Genomic DNA, 25,186 nt, shown 5'->3' with positions numbered 1-25,186 from the left:
GGGAAGGCTGAGGGAGAGATCGAGAAACTATCTGTATCTTTGTATAGCCAGGTTGGCAGCAGAGGGAATTCTTGAAGGGACATCAGGTCCACCTGTTTGTCCATATGAATTTTTGGCTGGCTGAGTGGGAACCACAGGCAAGGTGTGGAAGTTCAGAACAACCTGCCAGTCAGGGCCTACCGCCTCAACTTCCTCCCCAAGTTTTTAGTAAAATAATACTTGGCACACCCACCAGAGTACTGCTCTGATTGAGTATTCAGCCTCTCTCAAGCAAGAGACTAAATACAAGGATGTGCCAGCAGGTTCAACTAAAAAATATTGTCTTTGTTGCACCCTTACAAGCTGCAGGTGCAGAGTAAAACATGCACCAGATTTCAGGTGTTTTAATTGCATGCATTGGCACACTTTTTTAATGTCTGAGTTTTCAGGGGAATGTTAGATGCAGTACACAACAAAAGGGCTTGTACAGTGCTGTGGGGAGGAGGCAAAAGTAAAGCAATGTAATATGGAAAACAAAGGGACTAGATTCAGTTGATGGTATATTATGAGCATGGATTTACCTTGGAAATGCCTTGGAAATATCTGCAGTGATGTAGGATGCTGGGAGGTGTCTTTGGAGCTCTGACATGTGCTAAGTATTTCTTTCCACCTTCTCCTTTCTTCCCATCTCCTTGAGTGACTTTTAGGAGCTTGTCTTTTGCATTTGGTTGCATGGAAAGGGTGCCAGCCCCATGGTCAGTAGCCAGGTCTGTCGGGTTTCTCTTGCTGTGCTGTTCTCTCCTATCTTCTGAGGAGTGGTTAGACCTAGCTTCTGTTTTTCTAGTAAAGCTTTCTTTGCTCAGCCTTCACTCTTGGTAAGCCTTAAAGATCAAGGCAGGCTTCTACCTACAATTTCTGAAGAAGGCCAGTCAGGGCCCACAGGGTCATCAGCTCCAGGTGCTGACATTTCCCAGTGGAGTGGAGCTGGACTTCTGGCCCTGCTTCTGCCCTGGCTGCAATAGGAGGAGGGTGAAAATTGTGATTACGTAACTGGTTACTCTCACAAGTGACTTGTTATGATTAGTTCCCCAGTAGCAACTTCCGTTATCCAGTAATCATTATAATTATCAGGGAATTAGAAAGGAAAGGTGGGTTTGCAGCTTATGCCATGAATTTAGGAAAAAGTCAATTGAATTTAAAGAGAGAAGATCTCCTTGCGAATCTTAAAATTTACACAGTTACCCCATCCTGAACTTGTATTTCAAAGAAAGTTACCAATAAACATAATCTTTGAATGCTGCTAAAATAGCAAATGACAGAGGTGCTTTTTTAAAATCTGTTGAACTGAAAGCGATGTTTGAACACATTCCTGTTATCTGGAAAGAAGTATCAGAAATATCTTGGGGTTTTCTTATGCTCTCTCATTCAGAAAAGCACTGAACAACCAAAAGCCGCAATAGGAACAAATCATAGAAAAATATCCTATTGTGTACCTTTGTAAACTGGTGAATTCTTGTCACGGACAAAATGTTTATACAATGGCAATCTTAAAGTACATTTTCTATTCTACTTCCAATGGATTCTCCAATATGTCTCCAACTGATAAAATATATTTCACTATATGCAAACAAGTTAAAAAATACAAGAATGTTTGTATATAGATACTAGAAGATGCTTATTGCTGATTCATACAAACAGCAGATATTTTGTGGGTTCATAGAGCAAAGCACAATTCATGCCTACTTTTACCTTAAGATATATATACACGTACATGTATATATATGTATAATAAGAATGAGAAAAAGACATGGAAAAGCAGTCATTCTTGTGGCATAAAATATAGGAGAAAACCCATCTAGCTGGCTAGATATGAAATCTTATTTCAATTATTAAAGTCATTTACCAGTAGTTGGCAGGATGAAAACCTGTTAGTTAATTTCATTTATAAGAGCTGGATAATAAATTTAAAGAAATAGAGAATAAGCACTTTCCCAGCACTCACTGAAGAATGATGCCAAGAATACAATTAGCTTTGTTGCATTGCTCCAGTTAAGTTTATGAATGATGCAGAACACAAAGGTCTCTCCGCACAGAGCTGATGTGCATTATAAGTTACTGATTTGTCACAAACCCATTTCAATAATGCCTTGATGTATTGCAACAGACTGTGTCACCCTAAGGGGAGTTAATCATAAACAAACAGTCAAAAGCTTTTCAGTCATTTTGTTCCTTACTGTTGTCATGAGGCTGATGACAGCCAGAAATGCTCCATTGTATCCAACATTAATGGCCTCATTTTACACCATGACAGTCCATGGCAAAGCTACCACCACATTTTGAAGTGCAGGTGTTCGCTATTTGCACCATAAAGTGCCTGTTGAGGTCTGTATTCCAGCTGCAACAACTGGATGAAATAGGTAGATGAAAAGGGAAAAAATACATAAAAGAATCACATGATAATGGATAATCATTTTGCAGTCTCAATGACTCTGCTGACTTTTCCTTCACTTTGGGAGAATAACTAGGTAGAATATTTTTAGACATTTTAGTCCTCCAGTCCCTCTAAAAAACTTTTTTTTGGTAAATTGAGGGATTTTGATTTTATTTGTTCATTTTTTTCAGGCAGTTTTAGGGTGTGCAAGAAATAACAATGAGCTGCTAATTTCCTTTGGACTCTGAAAAATTGTATTCTATATTTTTATCACAATCATAGTCTCTGTTGCTATAAAGGCTCCTGAGCAGGAAACAAGTGCTATATAATTGCATGTCGTTAATGTTCAAGTATTAAGAAGAATAAGGATCCCTTTCAGCAAAAAAAGGAAAATTCATTCATTCACCAAGGCAGAGTAAAAAAATCTGGGCAAAAATATGGTACTAATTATCATCAGTTTGAATTTTTCCAATGTCATTTGACCACGTGTGTAAAGCAGTAGCAATTCTGTTCCAAGGAAAAATTCTCTCTCTTTTCAATTATAAAAATTACTGCATATTGAGTTCGTTTTTTAATTAAAGAACTAAGCTAGATTATTATCACAGTTAAAATAAAACATGAAAAGTATTAGGAAGCAACTTGACTGATCTGATAACAAGCTGCTAAACAGGGTCTGTTAATTTTGCGATTGTGAAATCTTGCTTACATCCAAGTTAGCCCCCTGTGTCCTAGTTTTCCCTGTTATAAAAGTGAGTAATAGTATTCCCCACCATTGTAATGTAAGTTGGGCTTCCTTGGAAGAAATCATTGTTCAGAATTAGAGATAATGCTGCCTTTTCATGCCTGATGCTGGAACATGTAATTCAGTCTGCTTTCCTGACACGAGCTTCATCAAACTCATTAAATTGACCCTCGCTTATTCCTGCTGAGGTTCTGCTTGGTAATATCCAAAGTGTCAAATATTACCAGTTCATCCTACTTTAAATGCAACCTATGGTTGTTTACCCTCTTCCCCCAGCCCCCAGTTTATTAACAGAGAATTTTTGCCTTTAAAGTTGTAAGAATTGTTTTAATGAGAGAAAAAAAAGTTAACTGTGTTTTATTACATTTAGCCTTTTAGTGAAAGCAGCTACATATGTCTAATTACAGTTATTGAATTCTCCAACCTCCTCTTTGTCCTACAAAATATTAAATACGCTCATGATAAATTGTTACTCTCTCAGAAAAGAATAAACAGCCTTGAAGACTGTAATTTGTTAATTGTCTACAACTTAAGTAAATGCAAAATTTCCCTTTGAGAGATGGGTAGCTGAAGTCATTACAGTGCTCAGATTTGGCCGATGAGCCAACTCTGCAGAAAACTGGGAAAAAAAACCCCAAAACAAACCCACAAATAATATATACTTTTTTTTTTTAGCAGACTAAATCCTGCAGGTAACTCTTGGCTGTGGTGCTTAGGTCCTACCCTGCTGTGGGGCCAGCAGACACGGCTGGGAACTAACTTACCACTGCAGTGGATCAGTGTTTTTCTGTTTTATAGACTAATCTGAAAGTCTGCCATTCCCTTGCTGAGATGTAGAAGGCAGCAGGCCATGTCTTGGCAAGTGACTTTTGCCTTTTTACATGGCATCTTGCTCCTTCCTCGCTGGCATTAAGAACTGTCCTGGGGAGCTCACTGATCCCAGACAGGCTTCCTGGAGTCTCTGTCTCTTCAGGAGAGCAGGATCAAGCACCACCATCAACAAACTTGATCTACAGCACTGTTGCCAGTTAGTGGTTGTGAAACACTATATATTCTAGACTATGGTCTTGATGAAGTTCAGGTATCTAATGCTACCTGTGCTGCTCCTTTTGAGAACTTTTAGCTGCAGCTCATGCTTTGTGACAAAAAAAAAAATCCTTCCACATGCTAATTATGTTTTTCATAAAAAGTCGTTAGTCTGACACATGGATTTTTTTAATTATCTGTTTCACAAATAATCTTAGTGGACTTGTCTTTAGCTTTTTTCAGCCCATTCTTCTGTCACTGTCTCATGTGTAACTCTCCTTTTTTGTAATTCTCATTATCCCTCAGATCAAGGTTAGAGCTGATCCACTTTTCACTACCTCTTTTCTATAGGTCTGCTGCAACTTAGATTGCTTTAGTTACCCAGATCTCTTCAGTTTCTAAATATATTTCTGTCGATATCAACTGTATGTATGAAGGTATTATTTGTGTGAATGTAGAAGCACATTTTATTCACTCAGGGTTTTTTTGGTTTTGTGTTGTTTTTTTTTTTTAATTTGCACACATCAGAGCTTGGTGATCTCTATGAGCAACTTAAAATTATTTCTTTCAGTGTATCATCTTTCCCTTTGCAGCCATAAACAAAACTCAGCTCCCATCACACTGCCTCATTAGTTTATTCCTGATTGATCAACCTGAAGAATATGGTCTGCTCTGGCCAACACTTGAATGGAGCTGCTCAGGTTGTATGATAAGACAAGACACTCGTGTTTCTCAGTGGTGGCTGTCACTGAGTTACCTTGCAGGTGACAAAAATTCTCCAGTTGCCTCCTGAATGGTTAATCCATGAGCTGCTGCTGTCCATCTTTAGGGTCCCATCTAGTTTATAATAAGGTCACTTATTTAAAGTGATCCTATCACGGTCGAGCAGGCTATTGAAAAGTGGTCTGATCTCTTAATGGAGGCAAAATGAACTAGAAAGACAGTTGACTGTATGAAACAGTTGTGTATGAGTCTTCCTGCAGTTGTATTTGTTGCTTCTGTACAGGGTAATGCATACTTATCAAATTTTTCATACAGAGAGTAGAACCATCTCAGTGCAAGGAGATTTAGAGAGGCATTGCCCTTCATGAGCAATTTTATTTTAAATCTTTACTTCCTAGTTTTCTGACAACGTAGGAATAACATGGTAAAAGTAGGGCATCAGAAGAAAGGATAGAAGTGGAAAAGTTTGGAAAGGAAAAACTGTAACAAATGGAGAAACCCCAAAGCACTGGACAGTAATGACAGATTACTCTTTTTCAATACCTGATTTTTTTTCTTCATGTTAAAATGTATTACCTATAAAACCTATCTTAGTTGAGTTGAAATATAAGATCACTATTTCAGAAGTCTGGGAATGAAATAACTTAATAATTTCAAATAAAAAGTAGAATTTGACCAAAAGAAAGCATATTTAAAGGTTGTTTCTGCATTTCCTATGTCAGTATATACTTTCCTATAGATTTTTACATTATTAATGCCTGTAGGCATTTCAACTCAGAATAAAAGCTCATCATACGGAAAAAGATGAGCGAGTGTGATCTGATGCATTACTCTGAAGGGCTCCAGGATGTCATTTATGGATTCACAATCTTTTCTGAAGGTTAAGAACCAATATCCCAGTGCTGATAAGGGAAATAGTCTATTACATTTTTGGTATTCTTCTGTGATTTTCTGTAGTACTGTGTCAGCATGGTGTGATTTCGGTGCTTTTCTTTGGTGATGGCTCAGGAGGAGAAAGTTGGGGCTTTGGTGTTTTGGTGATTTTGGTTTTTGCTTGGTTTTTTTGTTTGGGTTTTTTTTGGTAACACTTTGCCTAGAGTAAGGGGTTGCAAAAATTGCTTTTGCAACAGCTTCCAATTTTGCGGGATGCTTACAGAGGCCAGTGAACTCTACAGCATAAATCAGAGAAGGAAGAGTTGGTAACTGACAAAAGTGATTTTTCTTCTGTGAAACAATTTATGAACACACTTGCTTTCTAGAAGCATAGGTTAATACCCTTTAAATATGCCTGAGAATAAATCTTTCTAAAGAGACGCAGAAGCAATTGAGGAATGAAGGAAATGTGAAGTGAAGCAAACATAGCTGAAAGCTAGACCTGCCCTTTTGTATCAGGAACCTTGCTTCAAACACACTCAAGTTGCGTGATGTTTTGAAGTGCTCTTGAACAGATCCTTGCGGTGTTTCACAGAACTGCTGTGAGGTGTGCAGGTAATTTGGAAGAAACCATGACCTGCTGTGTAGTGCTGCTGAGTTCAGGAGACTCATTTTTAACTCCTGTGGGAAGCCTGTAACACATTGATTGACTTTAAACTATGCATGGGAATTGGTGTTTTCTTGCCCAGTTTCCAAGATTTTGCATTCTTCAGAAATTGCAGAACTAATGATCCTACGTGATCCATAGAGTTTCAGTAGCTTAGTAACTTGACCAGACTGGAAGTGTTATGGGAGCAGTAAGACAAGAGCTCAGGCAAATTCTGTAGTAAACAAGTGGTTTTAGGGAGGAAGCTGAGACTGAGATTTTCGTACTACTAATCGTATTAGCTACAAAAGGAAATCCCAATAAGAAGATTTAAAGAGAAGTGGGAATGAATACAGATTCTGTTTCAGATATTTGTGTGGCCTCTCTACCACAGAGTTTCATAACCTTTTATATAATTAATGTAAGAAGAAAGAAGTGTTATTGTTGTTGTTTTAATTAGCCCCAGTTAAAAGAGAGGGCAAGGTCTAGAAATTGCATCTGCTGAGTCAGTTTGTAAGCCTGTGAGTGTTTTTGGGAAGGGAGGGGTATTGCTGGTTTTGATATCACATCAGGGATGGACACTAAGATTTGCAATTTATAAGCAAATGTGATTCTGTCATTAGGGCAGAGAAAGAGTTATTTTCAACTTTTTTCTCTAATGCTTCTAATGAGCTTGGCATACTTCTTGCCTTTTCTGTAACATTCAAGCTGCTGCTATAGCTTTTGCTCTACTTCGGCTGTCATGGTTTCTTAATGAAAAGAAAAGTAACACCTCTTTTGCGAAAAAGTGGCTTAGAAAACTGGTATGTTGTCTGTTCAGACTCATTAAGTAACAAATTAATCAGATACATTTTACGAAAACAAGTCTCTATCAAAAAATATGATGCCAGATGAGAACAATATTTTGGTAGTCTTAAGATTCTTTTCTGTTATCTGGAGTGCAATGGAGAGATTAAGAATACCTAAGTTACAGAGGGTGTTTGGCCAGACAAAATGGAGTTAATAAAGTAGGCTTTGAGCAATGACTGAAAGATCCCTAATGGCTAAAAGTGCTCATCAACTTCATCAAAGAAGTTATTTTTTTGGGAAAAGGTAAAGGCATTCATTTACTAGAAAATACTCATACTAGAAAATACTAAATCTACCGGTATTTTACCAGTGTAACACATAGTTCATTGGAATTCTTGCATTCAAAGCATAGTTCTTAGGGTTGCCCCATGCAGTTTGTGCAAAATAAGCTAGTAGAATGCGTGCACTTTAAACCCTCCCTTCCTTCCTGACTACTGATGGAGAATTTAGGTCAGTGAAAGCAGCACCATCCATTCCTGAAGAGGTTTTTGTCCACAGGCAGAGTAGGGACCAGTGATGCACAATGCTGCTACTTCATGGGGTTTGTTCTGTTCCACGTTGGAAAATGGTAACATTGCATCTCTGCTCACTAGATCATCTTTTAATCTGAACTATTTATCATTCGTTCCCTATCTCTTGTTACTCAATGTGTTTATCACTTGACTGTAAAGTATTTCGAGTTTGAAGAAATTTGTTTTTGTCAGACATGAGAAATGCAAGGCAAGTGGACTGAAAGCTGATGTGTATTGAAATCCTGAGGGTTTGTAATTATTTACTCCTTTGATATGATCATTTGAAATGACAATTTCACTTGTATGCCCCATACACAAGAGATTTTAGTCCATTATGCACTGAACCACTCCTCTCTGTGCTTAACAATTTTATCCCATCTGTAAAATGGAGGTAAGACTTGACAACCCCAGCAAGGTTCTGGATCTGCAGATCAAAAAGTGCTGCAAAAGCCTTGGGCAGTGTCAGCATTAGTGTTTTCTTGGCATACAAACTGAATGATGTTCTTGGATTTCAACCCCTTAATCCTGGCGATGGAGGCTAGGACTTCATCCCATTTAATTGCTGACCTATTAGGAGGAATAACATCAATTCAGGCTTGTGTAGTTACCTTGGGGTCTGTGAAATGTCCTAGCTGGGTTTTCAGTTGGTCTTCGTGCCTGCCCATGTCTGGCCAGTAGAGAAAGATGCTCTTTAGTGTAAGTGATTCATGTGTGCCTATGAGTAGCTGTGCTTCCAGATAGCCTTAGTCATGCAGAAAACTTCTCTGCTTCTCCAGGGGAATAAGCACTACCACTAGAAGAACAAGCCCCATTCAATAAGCCTTTAGCAATCAGTTTGTTTCCATTTCTCTGGTGGCGAAAAAGTGCAAAAAAAAAGAAAAAAATCAACTTAGTCTGTTTCTCTTTCTTTACCAGCTGCCTCATGTAACTTTTTATCTCTGGCTCAGCCTATCTCTGGAAGCAGCCTCTAAATTGTATTGCAGGCAGTGCGATAGGAATCGTACATTGTCAATAGTTCTCAGTTCATTTGCTTCTTGCGTCACTGGGGAACAGAAGTCAAATGAATGGCCTCATGCAACAATGTCTGTACTTTCATAATCCTTGTTATTCACTTGTTATTCTGAGTCATTAGATAAAGACTCTGTCTAACTCAGTTTTAGTGGATTTGCTTGTCTGCCCTTTCCTTCCCCTGTTACGCCAGCAGTGATACAGAGCTGGTTAATGACTTGGCCAGTCTTCTGCGGAGGCAACGCGATGTTTACAAGATAGAGGGTCACATGCAGGTACAAGCTTCTCTGATTAATCCCTCTGTTAGCACCTGCTGGGACATATTTTCACTTCTTTGGACAAATGCCAGATACCTGGGCAATAGGTGACGGAAGGAGTAATAGTTGGAAGGAACATGGGTTTCCTTCTCCCTGTGTAATAATAATCTTCAGTGATGCTTCAGTTGGTGATATGTTGTTCTATTTGATGCAGGTGTGTGGACATGAGCAATGTATCTCTGCCCCTTTTAGCTTCATCACCACACACTTATAAATCAGCACCACGAGAAATGTACTTGTGCATGTTAATGCACAGCTCAAGAAACTGAGAGGGGATTAGCCCTGCCAGGGTGGGTTCTGCACCTGTGCTGTGTTGCTAATCTCATAGAAACCCCTTTTCTACTCTGTTTTGGTCGATAGGTTGCAGAACAGTTCCAGTTCTTGAGCTCCAGTTCCCCCAAATTTGTTCCTTTTTGCACATCATTGTTTGAGGACCTAATGAATTTAAACCCAAATATTTTTTCCTTTTAAACATCTTAGTTCTTTATGTATTTCTGTAGGATTTAAATGTGGGTCCTAAATGACCAGGCTGTTTGGGACTGGTTGTGTTGATGTGCTGAAGGACTCTGTATGTTTTGGAGGCTGAAAAAAAAAATGCAGTTGATTTATTCTGATGCTTTACATAGAAATTAGGGAGTGTACCTATGCTGTACTCCATAGTGATCAGTGGAGCAGCATTTGTAATGCAGTATCTCTCAATTTTCTTGACTTCATGGGAACTCTAGCTCCTGGAGAATTCAAGTTCTGCTTGATGTCCAGTAGTGCAAAATTTATGTCTTTACTCTGTGTGTGCATTCATATTTTTATGTTTCTGTAGGAAGTCCACAGACAACAATACTGATGTTAAAATACTACAGCTGAAAGCTTACTGGTCAAGGTGAGCCACAAGATTTTGTATGTGAAATAACACACTCATGCTTATGAGCTCTCAGTGGACAGCAGGAGCAAAGTAAAAAGGAACAACCTGTTGTTAGTGTTGTCACTGCATGGTACTCCAGGTCTGTAGAGTGTTTGTTAAGGGGCAGAAAGTATCTACTGGAGCTCTTCTGTTTTCTCCTGGTGGAATTTCCAGACCTGCTGGTGTTTTGCCCTGGTTTGGGACAGCAAATGCACCAGCAGCACTGAGGGTGCCTGAGCATCAAAGATCCTGAGCTTCCAGGGGCTGTGCTTCAGCTGTGCCTAGCTGAGAGAGTTTTCCTGAAGTCAGAGATGCCACTGCTTCTGCAGGCCCTGAGCTAGTTTGCTTCTGGCACTGAGGAGTCCGGGTGCTCAGGCAGCAGCTCTCTGTATTGGGCTGGCTGGTAACTGCAGTTCTCAGGGTAACTCAGGTCTAACAGTGGTAAAAAGAAAGAGAGCAAAAGAGTAGGCAAGACCAGAATGAAAAGGGAGAAGAAGTGGTACACCTGAGACCAAGGGAGAACAAGCGACATCACTTTGGTACAATGGCGACTTCATTTGAAACAGAAAAGTCGTCATCAAACACCAGTGTTCATTTCACGTGTCTCATCTTAAGTTGAAAAATTGTGTTACCGTTAGTGAAGATTTTGTAAATGGATGTTCCTTATAGTAAAAAGAAGGTGCTGTGATAAATGATAAAGAATTCATTAGTTCTTGTTGTACTGAAAGCTAAGAATAGCCACCACTCTTATTTCTGGGTTACAGATACTAATATGAAGAGTAATAATAGCCGTGTACCTCCATTGCAGGAGTCTGAGTGCCTTTCTGAATAGTTGCTGCCACCCAACATAGATTTCAACATGTTTTCTCGAGAATGTTCCTCTCTGGGACTTGCATTACTGGCAGCCTTTGGCATTTGTGATTTGGTGGTCAGTTTTGCCTTCCTATGCGAGAGCTTTTTGTGCATTATTGCTCATCAAAGACTCCAATAAGAGTTTTACACCTATGGCAGTGTCTTCTCACAGCCACTGAGGCAGGGCAATATATGCAGTTTCAGGAATCCAGTTCTGATCATAATAACACCAAGATAAATATGAAATAGTGTCAATGCTAAGAAAGATGTTCATGTAGAATAAAGAGGATAAGCCTACATCTAATTTTTTTTTTATTGGAGCATTTTTTCATCCTGACGTTTTGTGGTACTTTCTAATGAAGAAAAGTACCTTCTCATTTTAGATATAAATCCTAAGAATTCTAGAAACCAGCTATATCCAAAAATAAAGCAGACCCATCTACTTCAACCAGACAAGCTTTGTGAATAGCAAGACATGAACAAATTTGGTATTAGAAATATCTTTTAATCTGTCAGACTATAAATATACGATCTTTATTCTACAGAAATCTTATGAGTTTATTTCCAAATGTCTCATCTCCTATGCAGCAAAGATTTATACCTGTTGTAAGAAGGATCTTCAGAACAAATGCTTTGAAATTCTTCTTCAGTAGGGCAGTCATCCTACTTCAAATTCAATACTTCCTTTTTGCCTGTATATATGTTCTGTAAACAAGCAAACTCTTAAATTCTGATTGCAATGAAAATGTAGTGAGTGGAATAGAAAAAGACTACTTAATGTTGTCTATTATATGCCTCTTGCAAAATTTTGGTTAATCCTTCATCTTTCCCTTTATCAGATACCAAATTAGTCTGAAAAAGCATTCTAGGGCTAACTCAGATATGCAAGATGCAGGTGTGTGCAATCTTGTGGTCATGTTTCTTAATTCTAAGGTAATTGTTAAGAATAAACCCCTTTAATATTACCTGTTACATGTACTTGCAGTCATTTGGTGTCTGGAGCAGAGGGCTGTCTGTAGCACAGAAAGTTTCTAGTTTTACATACTGCATATTTATGAATCATTAACCTTTCTTGGGCCTGCATATAAACATGAATCCCAGTCTGTATCTTAAAAGTCCAGCCACTGTACCTTTGGTTTATCTAGTGATGTCAGACGAGTGCCTGACAAATTATACAAGTGAGCAGACAATTTAGAAATTAATTTCAGAAGCTGCTGCTACAAAACACTTCCTATCAAGTATCATGAAATAATGGTGGTCCAAATACTATTCTGAATTGTCTGGCTGAACTTTGACAGAAAGCATGGAAATGACATTTAACGAACTGAGGCAATCATTAACCTATCTGTCTCTGTGATACTCCTCTCTGACCTCTCGTTTAACCAAATAGATATATACATTGTTTCCCACGATAGTTTTCATCCTGCAAGTATTTATAGCATATGTATATGAAAAGAGCTTCTCAAAGACACTAATTCTGTGTAACCTTCTGAAATACATAAATCTGCAGGTTGTATAATATTTTGAACATGCTAGTTGGCATATTCAGTGCTATACCAAGTGCAGTCAATCCACCTTTCTCTCGAAGAATGAGGAAGAAATTTTTGGTGGCATTTTATCCTTTCAGCTTTCCCGCCCATTGTAACTTGGCACACTGTTGGACTAACATAAAATTTATTTTGTTCTTTGCTACCTGCAGTAGATGTTTTTTTCCTGCATTTCTCAAGATCACTACCAACATATTGGCAGTGGGGGGCATTCTGTTCCAGCAAGCGAGTGAGGCAGTCTGATGTGGGCAGTGGGTGGCTGGTTTCCTTGGCCACCCTCAGATAACTCTCATGCCAGCATACCAAGTGTGAACAGCAAGCTGCTGATGATTGCCCAAGACCTTAAGTCTTAGGTGAAAAAATTTAAGTCATCCTAGAGTGGAGAAAAGTTTTGAAATCTGATAATCTGCAGTTTTTATTTTCTTTGAAATTCGATAGTTAAGGAGAGTATCAGTACATGCAAAGCAAGAGCCAGAAGAATTGGCAGACACAGAAGAATCAGCTGTTGAAGCCAAGGCGGGAGGCGGCATTTAATTATAGTAGGGTTTGCTGGGCTGGGGATGTTAGTGGGCTGAAGTGTTGATGTGAATTTGGCATAGTGGGTGTAATGCACAGAAGTAAGACTTCAAAAAGGCATTTTGTTTTGTGAGAGAGTTAGGGATTTTTGGACACCCCTTTCTGAGCTGGACTGCAAAAGAATTAGAACAAAGATGGTGAGGGAATGGAGGAAGAAGTGGAGCACAAGTGAACCCAACCCCCTTTTCTCTTTTCTGACACTTCACCTCCAGAAGCTGTATTAGACTTTTACTACAACACCTGCCCATCAGTTAGACCATATTAGTCCTGCTTTGAGGACTGAAAATAGGTCCAGGTGGAAGGATCAACATGAGTTAGACCTTTAACAGAATCCCAAGAGGTGCAGAAAAAAAATGCAGATCTTTCAAAATGGGTTTCTTCACTCCTCAAATCAAACTTTTAGGTCTTGTTTGCACAGTAAACCGATTTTGTTATCTCTTGTACCAAGCAAAGGTTTTTACACAGAACCAGAGCTTTTAGGACAGGCACACAGAGGCATGCAAAATTTCCCAAGACTTAGGTGATCCTTTATGACACTCACTGTGTTTACTCCCTAGGGGAAAGGATGCTTGTTATATTCCTATCTTTTGCAATAGCTGTAATACATTACAGTAGCTTGTGGTGACACCGACAAATAGCAAAAATTTATAGCTTGGTTTGCCCTAAGTCTTTTAGACTAGGCATGCACAAGTAAATGTCTGTTTAAGCTGCATCTGTTGCTCTCACCTATATTGATACATCCAGTACTGCTTCATGCCCCCTATTTTCTACCCACCTCAAGACCACAGCTCTTGCTGTGTTCATCATCTCTTTGGCTGGCAGGCTCAGCGAGAGCTGTTACACATGCCAAAAATATGTGAGCTGGCCCAAGGGGTGCAGCTGCCAGTGGATGTGCTAGCCTGTGCCTGGCTGAAGTGCTACTGCATGCCATCAAGGCTATTATTCAACAGAATTAACAGGAAAGGGTGAAAGGAAAATTTGTGAGACGAGAAAGAAACTCTGCACACAGTAATTGTATAGTCTCTTTAATTGCTTGAGATTTGTGAGTGTTCTGTATCTAATCCTACTGTGATCATGTTAATTTTAATGTTTTGATATAATGGTTGGATATGATGACCTTAGTGCTCTTTTCCAACCTTAACAATTCTATGATTCTGTGAAATATACCCCTTGGAAACTCTCTCTTCCTGAAAGAGATACAAATGTCTTAGCAGCCTAATATTCAGGGCTAACTGTCCTGAGTTAGTGTTTCAAAATCAAATGTCATCTTTCACTAGAAATGTACAATATTTTCAAAATGCAGAATTGAAATGTTCCTATAAAGCATATAATTAAACTTCTTATTACTTGTGCATTCCTTGTGGTTTTTAATGTACTCATCCATTCCATGTAAGCACTCTTGTGTCTATTTGTGACATTTTAATGGCAGTTCTCACCAAAGCCATTGCAAGTTTTTGGCTCACTCTCCTTCTCTGTAAAAGACAGCTGTTTAAGATATACTTGCTTTTGTGGAGAAAGAAACTATGAAAAATTGCTTCAGCACTGATCAGTGTCTTATAGCCACCTGTGCCACTTGAAGTGCTCTATACTCAGCCAGCAACAAAAGCTGTGATAGCAGCTTATGTTCAACTGCATTAAAAAAATAATAATGGAAGAGTGTGTGTCTCACTATAGTAACTGGCACTGTGCACTCTAAACTTTTTATTTCTCTTTTCTTGTTACTCTATTCCCAAATTGCTAATTAGAGTCAACAAATTGGCTGTAGAATACAACAAGACATCATGCAGTCTGCCAAAAGGAATGGCTGGCATCCGTACAAACTGGGTGGCGATGTGTTTGAAGACTTAATGTTGGAAAAAGCTTTCAAGATTCTCTTAATCCTCACTGTCCTCCTACTGAAGTGACTCAATTCCAAAGGCAGCAACATATTGTTCCTTTATTGTCAGAGGTTTGGTTAACAGAAAATAATTTCCCTGTGAAGAAATTTGGACCTCCACCAATTAATCATAGAATCATAGAATCAACCGGGTTGGAAAAGACCTCCAAGTCATCAAGTCCAACCCTTGATTCAACACCGCTGCAGTTGCTAGACCATGGCACTAAGTGCCACATCCACTCTCATCTTAAAAAACCTCCAGGGATGGTGAATCCACCATTTCCCTGGGCAGCCCATTCCAATGGCTGATTACTCTCTCTGGAAAAAATTTCTTCCTAATATCCAGCCTAAACCTCCCCTGGCAGAGCTTGAGACCATGCCCTCTTGTCCTACTGCTGGTTGCCTGGGAGAAGAGCTCAACACCCACCTGGCTAGAGCCTCCTCTTCTACAGGTTGAACAACTCCAGCTCCCTCAGCCTCTCCTCATAGGACTTGTGTTCGAGTCCCTTCACCAGCCTTGTTACTCTTCTCTGGACCTGCTCCAGCACCTCAATATCCTTCCTGAACTGAGGGGCCCAGAACTGGACACAGTACTCGAGGTGTGGCCTCACCAGTGCTGAGTACAGGGGCAGAATCACTTCCCTGGTCCTGCTGGCCACACTGTTCCTGATGCAGGCCAGGATGCCATTGGCCTTCTTGGCCACCTGGGCACACTGCTGGCTCATGTTCAGCTTTCTGTCAGTCCAGACTCCCAGGTCCTTTTCTGCATGGCTGCTCTCCAGCTACTCTGTCCCAAACCTGTAGCGCTGCAGGGGCCAAAGTGCAGGACCCAGCACTTGACCTTGTTGAACCTCATCTCGTTGGAATCAGACCATCTCTCCAGCTTGTCCAGGTCCCTCTGAAGAGCCCTCCTGCCTTGCAGCAGGTCAACACTCCCTCCCAACTTGGTGTCATCTGCAAATTTGCTAATGGTACACTCAATCCCCTCATCCTGATCATCAGTAAAAATATTAAACAGGATTGGGTCCAACGATCCCTGGGGACACCACTAATGACCGGCTGCCAACTGGATGCAGCACCATTCCCCACCACTCTCTGGGCCCGGCCCTCCAGCCAGTTCTTAACCCAGCAGAGAGTGCCCCTGTCCAAGCTGTGGGCTGCCAGCTTTTTCAGGAGTTTGCTGTGGGAGATGGTGTCAAAGGCTTTGCTGAAGTCCAGATATCCACCCTCATCCATCAGGCGGATCACCTGATCATGAAAGGAGATCAGGTTGGTCAGACAGGACCTGCCCCTCCTAAACCCATTATGGCTGAGTCCGATCCCTTCTCCATCCTGTAGCTGTTGTGTGATTGCGCTTAGGATGATCTGCTTCATAACCTTGCCAGGCACTGAGGTCAAGCTGACAGGCCTATAGTTTCCCGGGTCCTCCTTGCACCTCTTTTTGTGGATGGGTGTGACATTCGCCAACTTCCAATCATCGGTTTCATTGTTGCACTGAATAACCAGTAAGTGCAGGCCCTGAGTGTTCGGTAATTTGAACATAACCCAGCTGAAGTGTTGTGATAATGGTTGAGGTAGTTTGACTTGGCAAGCAGAGAAGTCTTGAGTGTGTGTCTTCTGTAGCTGCAAAGCACCATGTGTAGACCTACTACAGTCCTGTGATGCTGCACAAGATGTGCACATGTGTAGTGCTGTATGTTTGTATGCTCCCTCCCTATGTCTTGTACCATACATATGGATGTTTGAAAAATGTCAGCTGTTTAGAGTGGAGATGGATATTCCAGTTTGTTTCTGTACTGTATGGTCCACTATGACACTGCTGATACCATCCCTTGCTTTTTATTGATGAATTTGCTGTACTCATATCCCCTTGTATTGATCAATGACTTACAGTGGCTGATTTGTTCTGAATTTACATGTTAATACAAAAGTTAAATCAGAGCACTGATGTTAATTTTCCAAATATGTTTTTACTTGTACAATGGCGGACACATTTAGCTATGAATGTTATACAGCAATTTCTGCATGTATTATTTTCTAACAGGATCAAAGACTGTTGTGAAAGCTTTTACCCAAAATAACATGCTACAGGTGGATTCAGAGGTGACACTGGATCTGAGGGTGATATTGGGGAGTAAACAATTCCCTTTTCTTCTGCAATCTCCTACTTTACCGAGCTTTCAATTAGCCTGGGATTCAATAATTTTCAATAAGCCCAAACTTGGAATGATGATCTTGTGTATAAAACACAGGGAATATAATTAAAAGCATTCAGCTAGGCTGATCTGACTTCTGCTACTGTGAAAACTTAGGAAATGGGATTGATTTTGATCACACTGGCAAAAAAATATTTCTGAAATATGTTTCCCCATCAATAATTGTTGTCTTGAGCAGTGGTGGTGTTTTTTGAATGAGGCAGCATGAAAAATCTTAAAGAAGCCCATAGATGTGGGCACATAGGTTCCTGTGTCATCCCAAATCCTCTGAGAATGAAGCCAATGTTTGGGCTACAGGGCATACAGGCTTGCACAAGGGGATTTGTAGGGCAGGAGATGGCTTAGATATATGATACGTGTTTGAGGCTTGTTGGCTGTAAAATGTGAGTGTCTTGTTTCTCTGATACATTTCTGAGCACAGCAGTGTAGCTGTTGCAGTAGAAGAAGGGCTAAATAGGCTTAATGCAGATGATCACTTTTCAAGATTTGCATCTGTCCTCATGTATTCAGCCATTAATAATTCTTGCCGTATATCTTAAAAAAACAATCTGCAAAATCCTTGGTTTCCGGCTGTTTCCAGGTTCAGATATTCTGCTTGTCTAGTGGATTTGGAAGAAGATTGCACGCATTGTCACATTGCCTTATTCGACTCTTTGATCTCGCTCACAGTTCTTCGTGCGTAGAGACTTTGAGAGTATTGGTTTCCTTTTCTCTTCAACACAAGTATCTAGTCTGAAATATCTAATTTGAACAAATTGCAGATATGAAAACAGAGCTTTAAGACAAATGTTTAATGGCTCAGAATTAGAAAGGGGTCAACTTCAGTCGAAAATGCAAACTCTGGAGTCAAGATATCTGAATTCCTTTCTCAACATGCTGGATTTCCAAAGTAATTGGAAGCGAGTCTTTTGGTACCTCAGTGGATTTAAAGGATATTTGGCCATTTCTTTTATTTGCTTGTTGAGATTTTAGTCAGCTTCCTTTCAAAGATCTTTATTGATTTAAAATAATGGTGTTGTCAATGAGGTAGTAAGTTTTAAATAACTGTGATATATGATATATACTTACTGATTGTAAAAAGTAGCAAAAAAAATATAAAAATGTAGCATGAAGTAGGATATATGTAAATTAGTTTTATTAGCTACTTCACTTACTGTTGAATTGTGGCACTTTGTCCCTTACAGAGTTAATCTCTCAAAAAATTAAGAGTTGGATCATAGGCTGTATCACAGGCTTAGTAGTTGACTCTGACCTGAAAAATACTTTTGGTTACTATTTACTAAAGAAGTTCTTGTTTTTGACTCTGTTTCCAGACATTTACTGGAAAATCTCTTTTCACTACCTGTGTTTTTATTTTAGCTATACTTAATAAGTAGTCTCATTGTTGCAGCTTGAAATGTATTTGTTATTATCATCTGAGATTGTGTTATTTAATAATATTGAGATGGATCAGATGTATAAAACCTAAATATATTAGAGCAGCACTACTAACCTGTCATTATTGAAAGTATGATTCATTCTAGGTCCATGAATGTAGATCTTTTTATTATTTCCTGTAATATGCTGAAAGTAAGCATACTCTTGATACTTTATATTAGTACAGCCTGTTACTTTTGGGGACTGGGAGAGAAGAATGACTTTTTTTTCCATCTTGAAACTCAAGTCAGACAGGGGTTTTTTCTGATTTTTGTGTGTTTTCCCTCCTTTCCTGGTGTTTCTACCTGTGGGGTCTGTACTCAGTTTCAAAAACGAATGAAAAATAAGAAAGAGTACTTTTTTTAACAAAAGTTCATCATAACTAAAGGAAAAGTTGAGGGTTAACACCCTTGAGTAGTCAAGGTTTGTTTGTTTCATATCTAGAAGAGATAATTTGCTTTATCTTTTCACTTTCCTTTACACAATTACCAGATTTAATGTATCCATCTGACTCCATATAGTTTAATCTATCTTCTTAAAGACTAATCTGTTCTGTGTCTCAATGATATAATTCTTTTAATGCTTTTCTGGGTCCAAAATAATTTTAACTTGTTTTGATTGAAAATATGTGTGCTTGATCCATAAAAAACGTCCTTTAAAAATGATAATTTAATTATTTTCCCATGGGTATTTACTTTAGCAGCTTTTCAACAGGGCAAATGCAGAATTGCACCCCCTGTGTGATAAAATTTAAGCATTATATATACTAGACATTTCATATCCCTGGATCTTCTGGACAAGTCGTTAATGAAGCAACACATACACTGGGAACATTCTTAGTGTATTGCCTTCTACCTGCCTGCCTCAGTACTCTCCAAATTTGTCTTCAGTAATGCAAGTGAATCATTTATCCCAACTTTTATGTTTTGCTAAGAAAAGGAGGAAGAATGGAGAGAAAGGAATGACAAGAAAAAAGGGGGAGGGAGAGCATGAGAGCTACCTACAAATGTACTGTGTATGCGCAGAGAGAAAGAACATTTTAATGTTTTTTAAGGCATCTACCTTAGATTCTCAGGATAGACACACACACACACACACACACACACACACACACACACACACACACTCTGTCTCCAACCCACTCAGGCCCAGCAGCCATTTGGCAGCATCATGAGCCATATTAGCAGCTGGTAATTCAATAACCAGCCTGTTCAGCAGGAAATCCTATAGATAGGATTTCTTCCCCAGAAACTGCTGTCAAGTTTCTCTGTTTTTATGAGAGGTTCTGCTTGAGAAGGGACCTAAATTCCATCTCCTTTGGAGAGAGGTGAGAGTAAATGATGTCTCAGAAATTACAAATATCTTCTGTTGGTGGCATCTCTCCCTGTGCTTGTCACACACAGGAGGGATGCCCAAATAAAGACACCTCCTGTTATTACAATGGGACATTTTCTGCCACTGTCAAATGAAACTACAAGCATGTCTGTATGCAGCAAGTCTGCACTAAATCACTTAGGGCCTTAAGCAGCATGGTTGGAAAAATGTTAGATAGAACTTGATTTCTTATTTTTAAAAAATTACCTCTTTGGGTTTACCTTAACCATGAAAAGTTGTGGTAGTGATGCCTCATGCAGTTAAAGCAGGAAGAGACATCTAGGTCAAGTTACATAAATCCTTTGGCTACCACATATCAATCCCAGTTTAATGGGAACTCAAAAGTCCTTGGCATGTGAGGGAAGTGGAGACTCTTCTCAAACAAGCATTGCGGACATAGCAGAGAAGGGCTGTGATGTTTGCGCTCCACTCATTGCCAGCAGTTGAAGGCCAGCACTAAGGGACTCAAAGACCCACTGCATGCTGTCATCTCCATGTGCATGACCAGGGTAGCTTTGCAGCTCTTCCTGTTTTCATCCCACTTGTTCATACACTGATTCTTCTAGTTCCTCCCATTTTTCTTGATTGCTGTTGTTCACACTTGCTCATATCACATACATCTTAGCACAACTGCGTGGCCCTATGAGGAGGATACCCCTTGCCTTGTGCAGATGAGAATAAGCTTGCCGTGGAGAAGACAGGAGGCTTGAATGGCTTTGAAGCTTTCTATTTGTTAGAGAAGTGAATCCTCTGGACAGTAGATCAGTTTGACCCAAGAGCTCAAAGCAGGACCAGTTTTGAGAAACAGCTGTATTTCTCTGACAGTCTGGCTAATCTGTGCTTGCAGGACTGTTTGGTTTTTTATTACTGTGATACAAGTATTTACAAAAATACCGATGTGAGTTTGTTTTTTTTTTTTTATTTTTCATTATTCAAGTAACTGAAAATCCATATGAAAAGTACATTTGTATGTGTGCCCAGATGTAGAGTCCCTGTTAGTGAGGCCGGCTGGGATTAAAGTCTCATTTGTATAATTTGTAAAGGCTTTGGAATTTTTCCTACGGTTTTCAGCCATAAGCTGGAATTTAGCTTTTGTCAGACTGCTAGACAGCTTGCACAATAAAGCTCCTAACTAAAAATATTTTCTCTGCAACCCGGAAAACCTCCACATTTTAAATGCAGTGACTATGGAATCAGTTTGAAAAAGGACAAATTATTTTTAAAAAATATATATAAAGGATGTTTTAAAGACTTAATCAATGAGAGCTCCACTCACAAGTAGCACAACATACAGAAAAGCAGAAAGAGAATGGTAAGCAAGTTAGGAGGAACACATGGGATACTCAGGATGCTCACTTGCACAGAGCAGTAGAGAGTACTGTTATGCAGCATCAGAGACCCTCGCTCAGTCCTTGCCCTTGGCTTATTCTGGGAAGAGCTGCTGAGGTGCAGTGGTTGACTGAGCCCACCTCCCAGGGCTGACCAGTTATTCTACATCTAACTCATTTTCCATTGTAGTTCAAGCAAATCTTATTGCTTGAACTTCTGGATAAACATCTGAACCATGTCCAGGTAGTTTGCTCTCTGGGGAGCGCACCATCACTCTGTTGAATTCTTCCTCCTTCCACAATGGTGGATGGGAAGCAAGGAAGTACATTTCTTACACCTCCCAGCTAGGGACCTGCATAGGTCTTGGATTTGGAGGTGTCATGTTCCTGCTGGATAACATGGCACTGCCTCCAGCTGAACAGTGTGTTTCTTAAGCTATTCTGTGGCTTAGGGAGTCACAAAGCTACAAGTATGTCATCTCAGAAAGGGGTGGTGGAATCACTGTGTGCACAACTCCTGGAAAAAAACAGTGCAGCTTACTTCAGCAGAAGTTGGGCTTGCGGGATGAGATAACCAGTACAAAAGATAGGAACCGAAATTGCAGCTCTTTGCTTCCCAGCAAAGTGTTAAGATTTTTGGTGCCTTTTTTAAAGTATTTTTCTCTTTTTTTTCCCCCTCTTTCTTTTTTAAATAATCTTGAAATGAGCCCAACTTTCTCTTTGATTTTACGTGGTGATGAATCTTCTCATCTTCCCTGGCATTTCACAGCTGTTTGTTCACAGCTTTCTCCCAATATAAGAATAGAAACAGACCTTCAAGCAGAGGATTGTTGTCTTTTTTGTGTTCTTGAGCTCTATATTAAAAGCCATGCGTATTTTTCTAATCAGGATTACAGAATTAATTTGCATGGTTTATCCTCTGGAATTTTTTTCTGATAGAGCAGAGTTTGCATCTCTTTCATGAAAATTTTTATGCTTCATCGACCTTACTTTTTTTTGTTGTTCAGCTGTTTTTCGAGAATCTATGGATTAAAAAAGCCTTCACTTAGGTAATATGAGTAATGTATCAAAGTGCCTTTATGTCCTTTTGTTTCATTTGGTATCTTCTGTGGTTATGGAAGACATTTTTTGTGTGGGTGAATGGTGTATTTATTCATAGCCATTTATGTTCAGTTGTATTTTGACTGTAAACGCTTCTGTTTCGGTAACATGAATGCAAAGTTCGATGACCAGATGTTCCTGAGGGTGTTTTGATGTTGCTCTCTGAATTCTGAAGTTTATTTACATGAGGTTTCTGTATGAATTTTCCTTCACTTCAGTGGGTAGGTGCAAAGGATAAATTCATAGCAATAGCACAGCAGGAAGTTAATGTCTCTCCAATTGAGAATTTATTAATATCTATTACTGTTGTTTTTAAGAAAAGCAGCAGGATATATTAATTTTGAGGTACTGTCAGTGTGGATTTTTGTTCTTGTTGCTTGTCGTCTTTCAGAAATCTGAAATAAAAATTACACTGATGCATTGTAGCAAGCAAAAACAAATATGACAGAGAAAGACAATATATGTGTGTTCAGTGTAGCTGTAATAACTTGCTGTGATTCATGTTTATTTGCGTTTTGCTTTGGCATGTTGTGTGCATGTGAGTGTCATAAATTTACTAGTGATGCAGTATTGATTAATTCTTACAATTTGCCTAGAAAATTATCTAGTCTCAGATGGCCAGAATATAGAATTTCTTTCCTTTGAAAAATGTGGGATATTGAAAATGTATTTTACTGCAAATGAAGATTAAAAAAAAAAATGCAAAAAACAAAACCCAAGATTTTACATGAAAATAAATTTGGGGGGGAAATTACTTAAGGGGGAAAGATTTATGTTAATGGTAATATTTTATTTGTATGTTTATGATTTTTATGTCATGAAGTAAATCCTGTGGATCATATACAAATGTCAGGACAGTATTATGTAATGTAAAATAACCTTACCGAAAGCACTTTGAAGTAAACATGTAGAAAGTTTCATTTTCGCAGTATCCAAGTGTTCCAGCTTTTACACGGGCATTTGGACTTGTTTCCATTAGTTTCAAATATCCAATGGCTACTTATTTAATTTTCGTCTGGGTTGACAGGTAGTGTTAATGAGCTGTGTAAAGATATACATTTTAATGAAAGGCTTTAATGAAAATACTTGGCAATGTGGTGGGGAAGCAATTTCCAGGCATTGAATGAAATATACACCTAGAAGGGCTGAGAAGGGGACGAGTTCTCAGTTTTCATTTACACAATTAGTGATGAGCTCTACAGACCAGCTTTGGCCACTGAGTGATCCACAGTGGCTGCAGTAACATCTGGGGCTTGTTACACACCAACCTAGAAGTGAAAGCAAGAGTAAAATGATGAGAACTGGGCTTTTCGTGCATGTGGAGTTGGTAGTGTTATGGATATGACCATAAGGCTTCTTGTGAAGGACAGGGTTCATGGTTCTCTTATGCAGGAGAGTTATTTGCTGGTTGATAACAAGGTGTAGCAGCTGAGTGCCAGTGAGAGGTCTTTAAACCTCATTTATAAAAGTGGCATCCATGTCATTGTCAGTTTAAAGAAAAGGTGGAGTGAAAATAGCCTTGACTTAGTTCAACCAGATTTTTTTTTTTTTTTAAGAGTTGACAGTTTCCATGGTGCAAGCCTCAGCAAGATTTTGAAGGATGTGTGACTCACAGCATTGCATTGCCCAGATTCAGTATCAGTATGACATATCTGGTGGGATGTCATCCATAGGGACTGTGCTGTGCTAAGTCTTATCCCCACAGTTACATTTGGTTTTCTTGAAAGAGTACTGGTATGGCCTCAAATTATCAGTTCTGGGTCTGTATTTAAACAACACTATAGACCACTTGGGTATTTTCTTCCGCATCCCAGGAAAAAAAAACCAGTGAGAATGATTAGATTACTAAAACACGATCTGAGGTGAAACAGGATTCATTAGCCTTGAAAAAATGAAAAAGGAAAAGAGCAAACATCTTAAACTCTCTTGTTTAAATAGAAACCAGGAAGGTTCAGCTTAAATGCTAAGCAAACCTTTCAACGTTAGGATAGGAAAAGACCAGAGTGGATGGCTGAGGAGCTCTGCAGCATCAGCAGTCATTAAGAACAGACTATCTGTATATCTGCTGGGAGTGATCTAGATATAGCTCATCAGGTGTGGGGGCAAGGGGAACACCTATGTGATCCTATTTCTTTCATGGCCTAAGGCTCTGCCAAAGTGCCTTGAAAGCAGCAGTAACTTGTACTGCAAGCTCTCTGCAAGCTCCCCTGCAACGCAGCCTTTTGAACTTACAGGTTCAGAAGTCAACTCTGAATAAATAAATGCCAGTTGACTAATGTTCACTTTACAAAGCAAAAATAGAGAAAGAATATTCACTAATGACTGTAAGACATGGAAAACATCTTTATCAGCGTGTTGTTATTGCAAAATCTTATTAGGTCTTGCTGAGATAATGTCAGGAGCTGTATTGGGTATGGATTCTTACATCTTTTACTGCTGGTAGATGCCTGAAGAGAGGTCCTGCCCCTTCTTAGGTCATTGCTTTAACTGCTGTTAACTCTCCATGATCATGTTTTCACCCCTGGCATTTGTAGTCAGCTAAATTACAGTGGAGCACTGGGTTTGAAAACCCTCTTCTTTTTAAAAATTGACTTTCATAACTGCACTTGGATTACCCTAAAACAAAACATGCTTTCTGGGAGTATTCATTTGATGAGCCAGGGATTCCTGACATGCAGCCTCACAGGGAAAATACAGGGCAAAATAGCTCAGTTAAATGCTGACATGTTCTATTCTTATGTCTGTTTTCCTGCTGGAGGAAAGAAAGATTAGCATAGGAATTACAAATTGCCATTAATCTTTCTCTTTTTTCTTTTATTTAATAAAACATGGGTTAAGTCTGTGATTTTTTTTTAAAATAGGGTCACCTGTATCTTCTCCATTCTTGTTTTGAAAA

At 39.2% G+C, this 25,186-nt stretch overlaps 1 protein-coding gene across 7 annotated transcripts in view; it reads left to right on the top strand.

The window, feature by feature from the left end:
- Nucleotides 1-25,186, top strand: part of MYRIP (myosin VIIA and Rab interacting protein) — a 210,054-nt gene that overhangs the window by 123,834 nt on the left and 61,034 nt on the right. The window contains exon 1 of one of the 7 annotated variants that reach the window (XM_032678760.1): nucleotides 21,746-22,238. The exons of the other annotated variants lie outside the window; for them this stretch is intronic. Within the exon in view, the coding sequence (XP_032534651.1) occupies nucleotides 22,150-22,238 (89 nt within the window). The 5' untranslated portion in view covers nucleotides 21,746-22,149. Of the gene's footprint in view, nucleotides 1-21,745; nucleotides 22,239-25,186 lie in introns of those variants that run through there. 7 annotated transcript variants of the gene reach the window in all.

Source organism: Chiroxiphia lanceolata, chromosome 1, assembly GCF_009829145.1.
Source record: "Chiroxiphia lanceolata isolate bChiLan1 chromosome 1, bChiLan1.pri, whole genome shotgun sequence".
NCBI classification, from domain to species: domain Eukaryota; kingdom Metazoa; phylum Chordata; class Aves; order Passeriformes; family Pipridae; genus Chiroxiphia; species Chiroxiphia lanceolata.
Note: the sequence above shows the minus strand (reverse complement) of the source record. Positions and strands in the feature narration are given on the sequence as shown.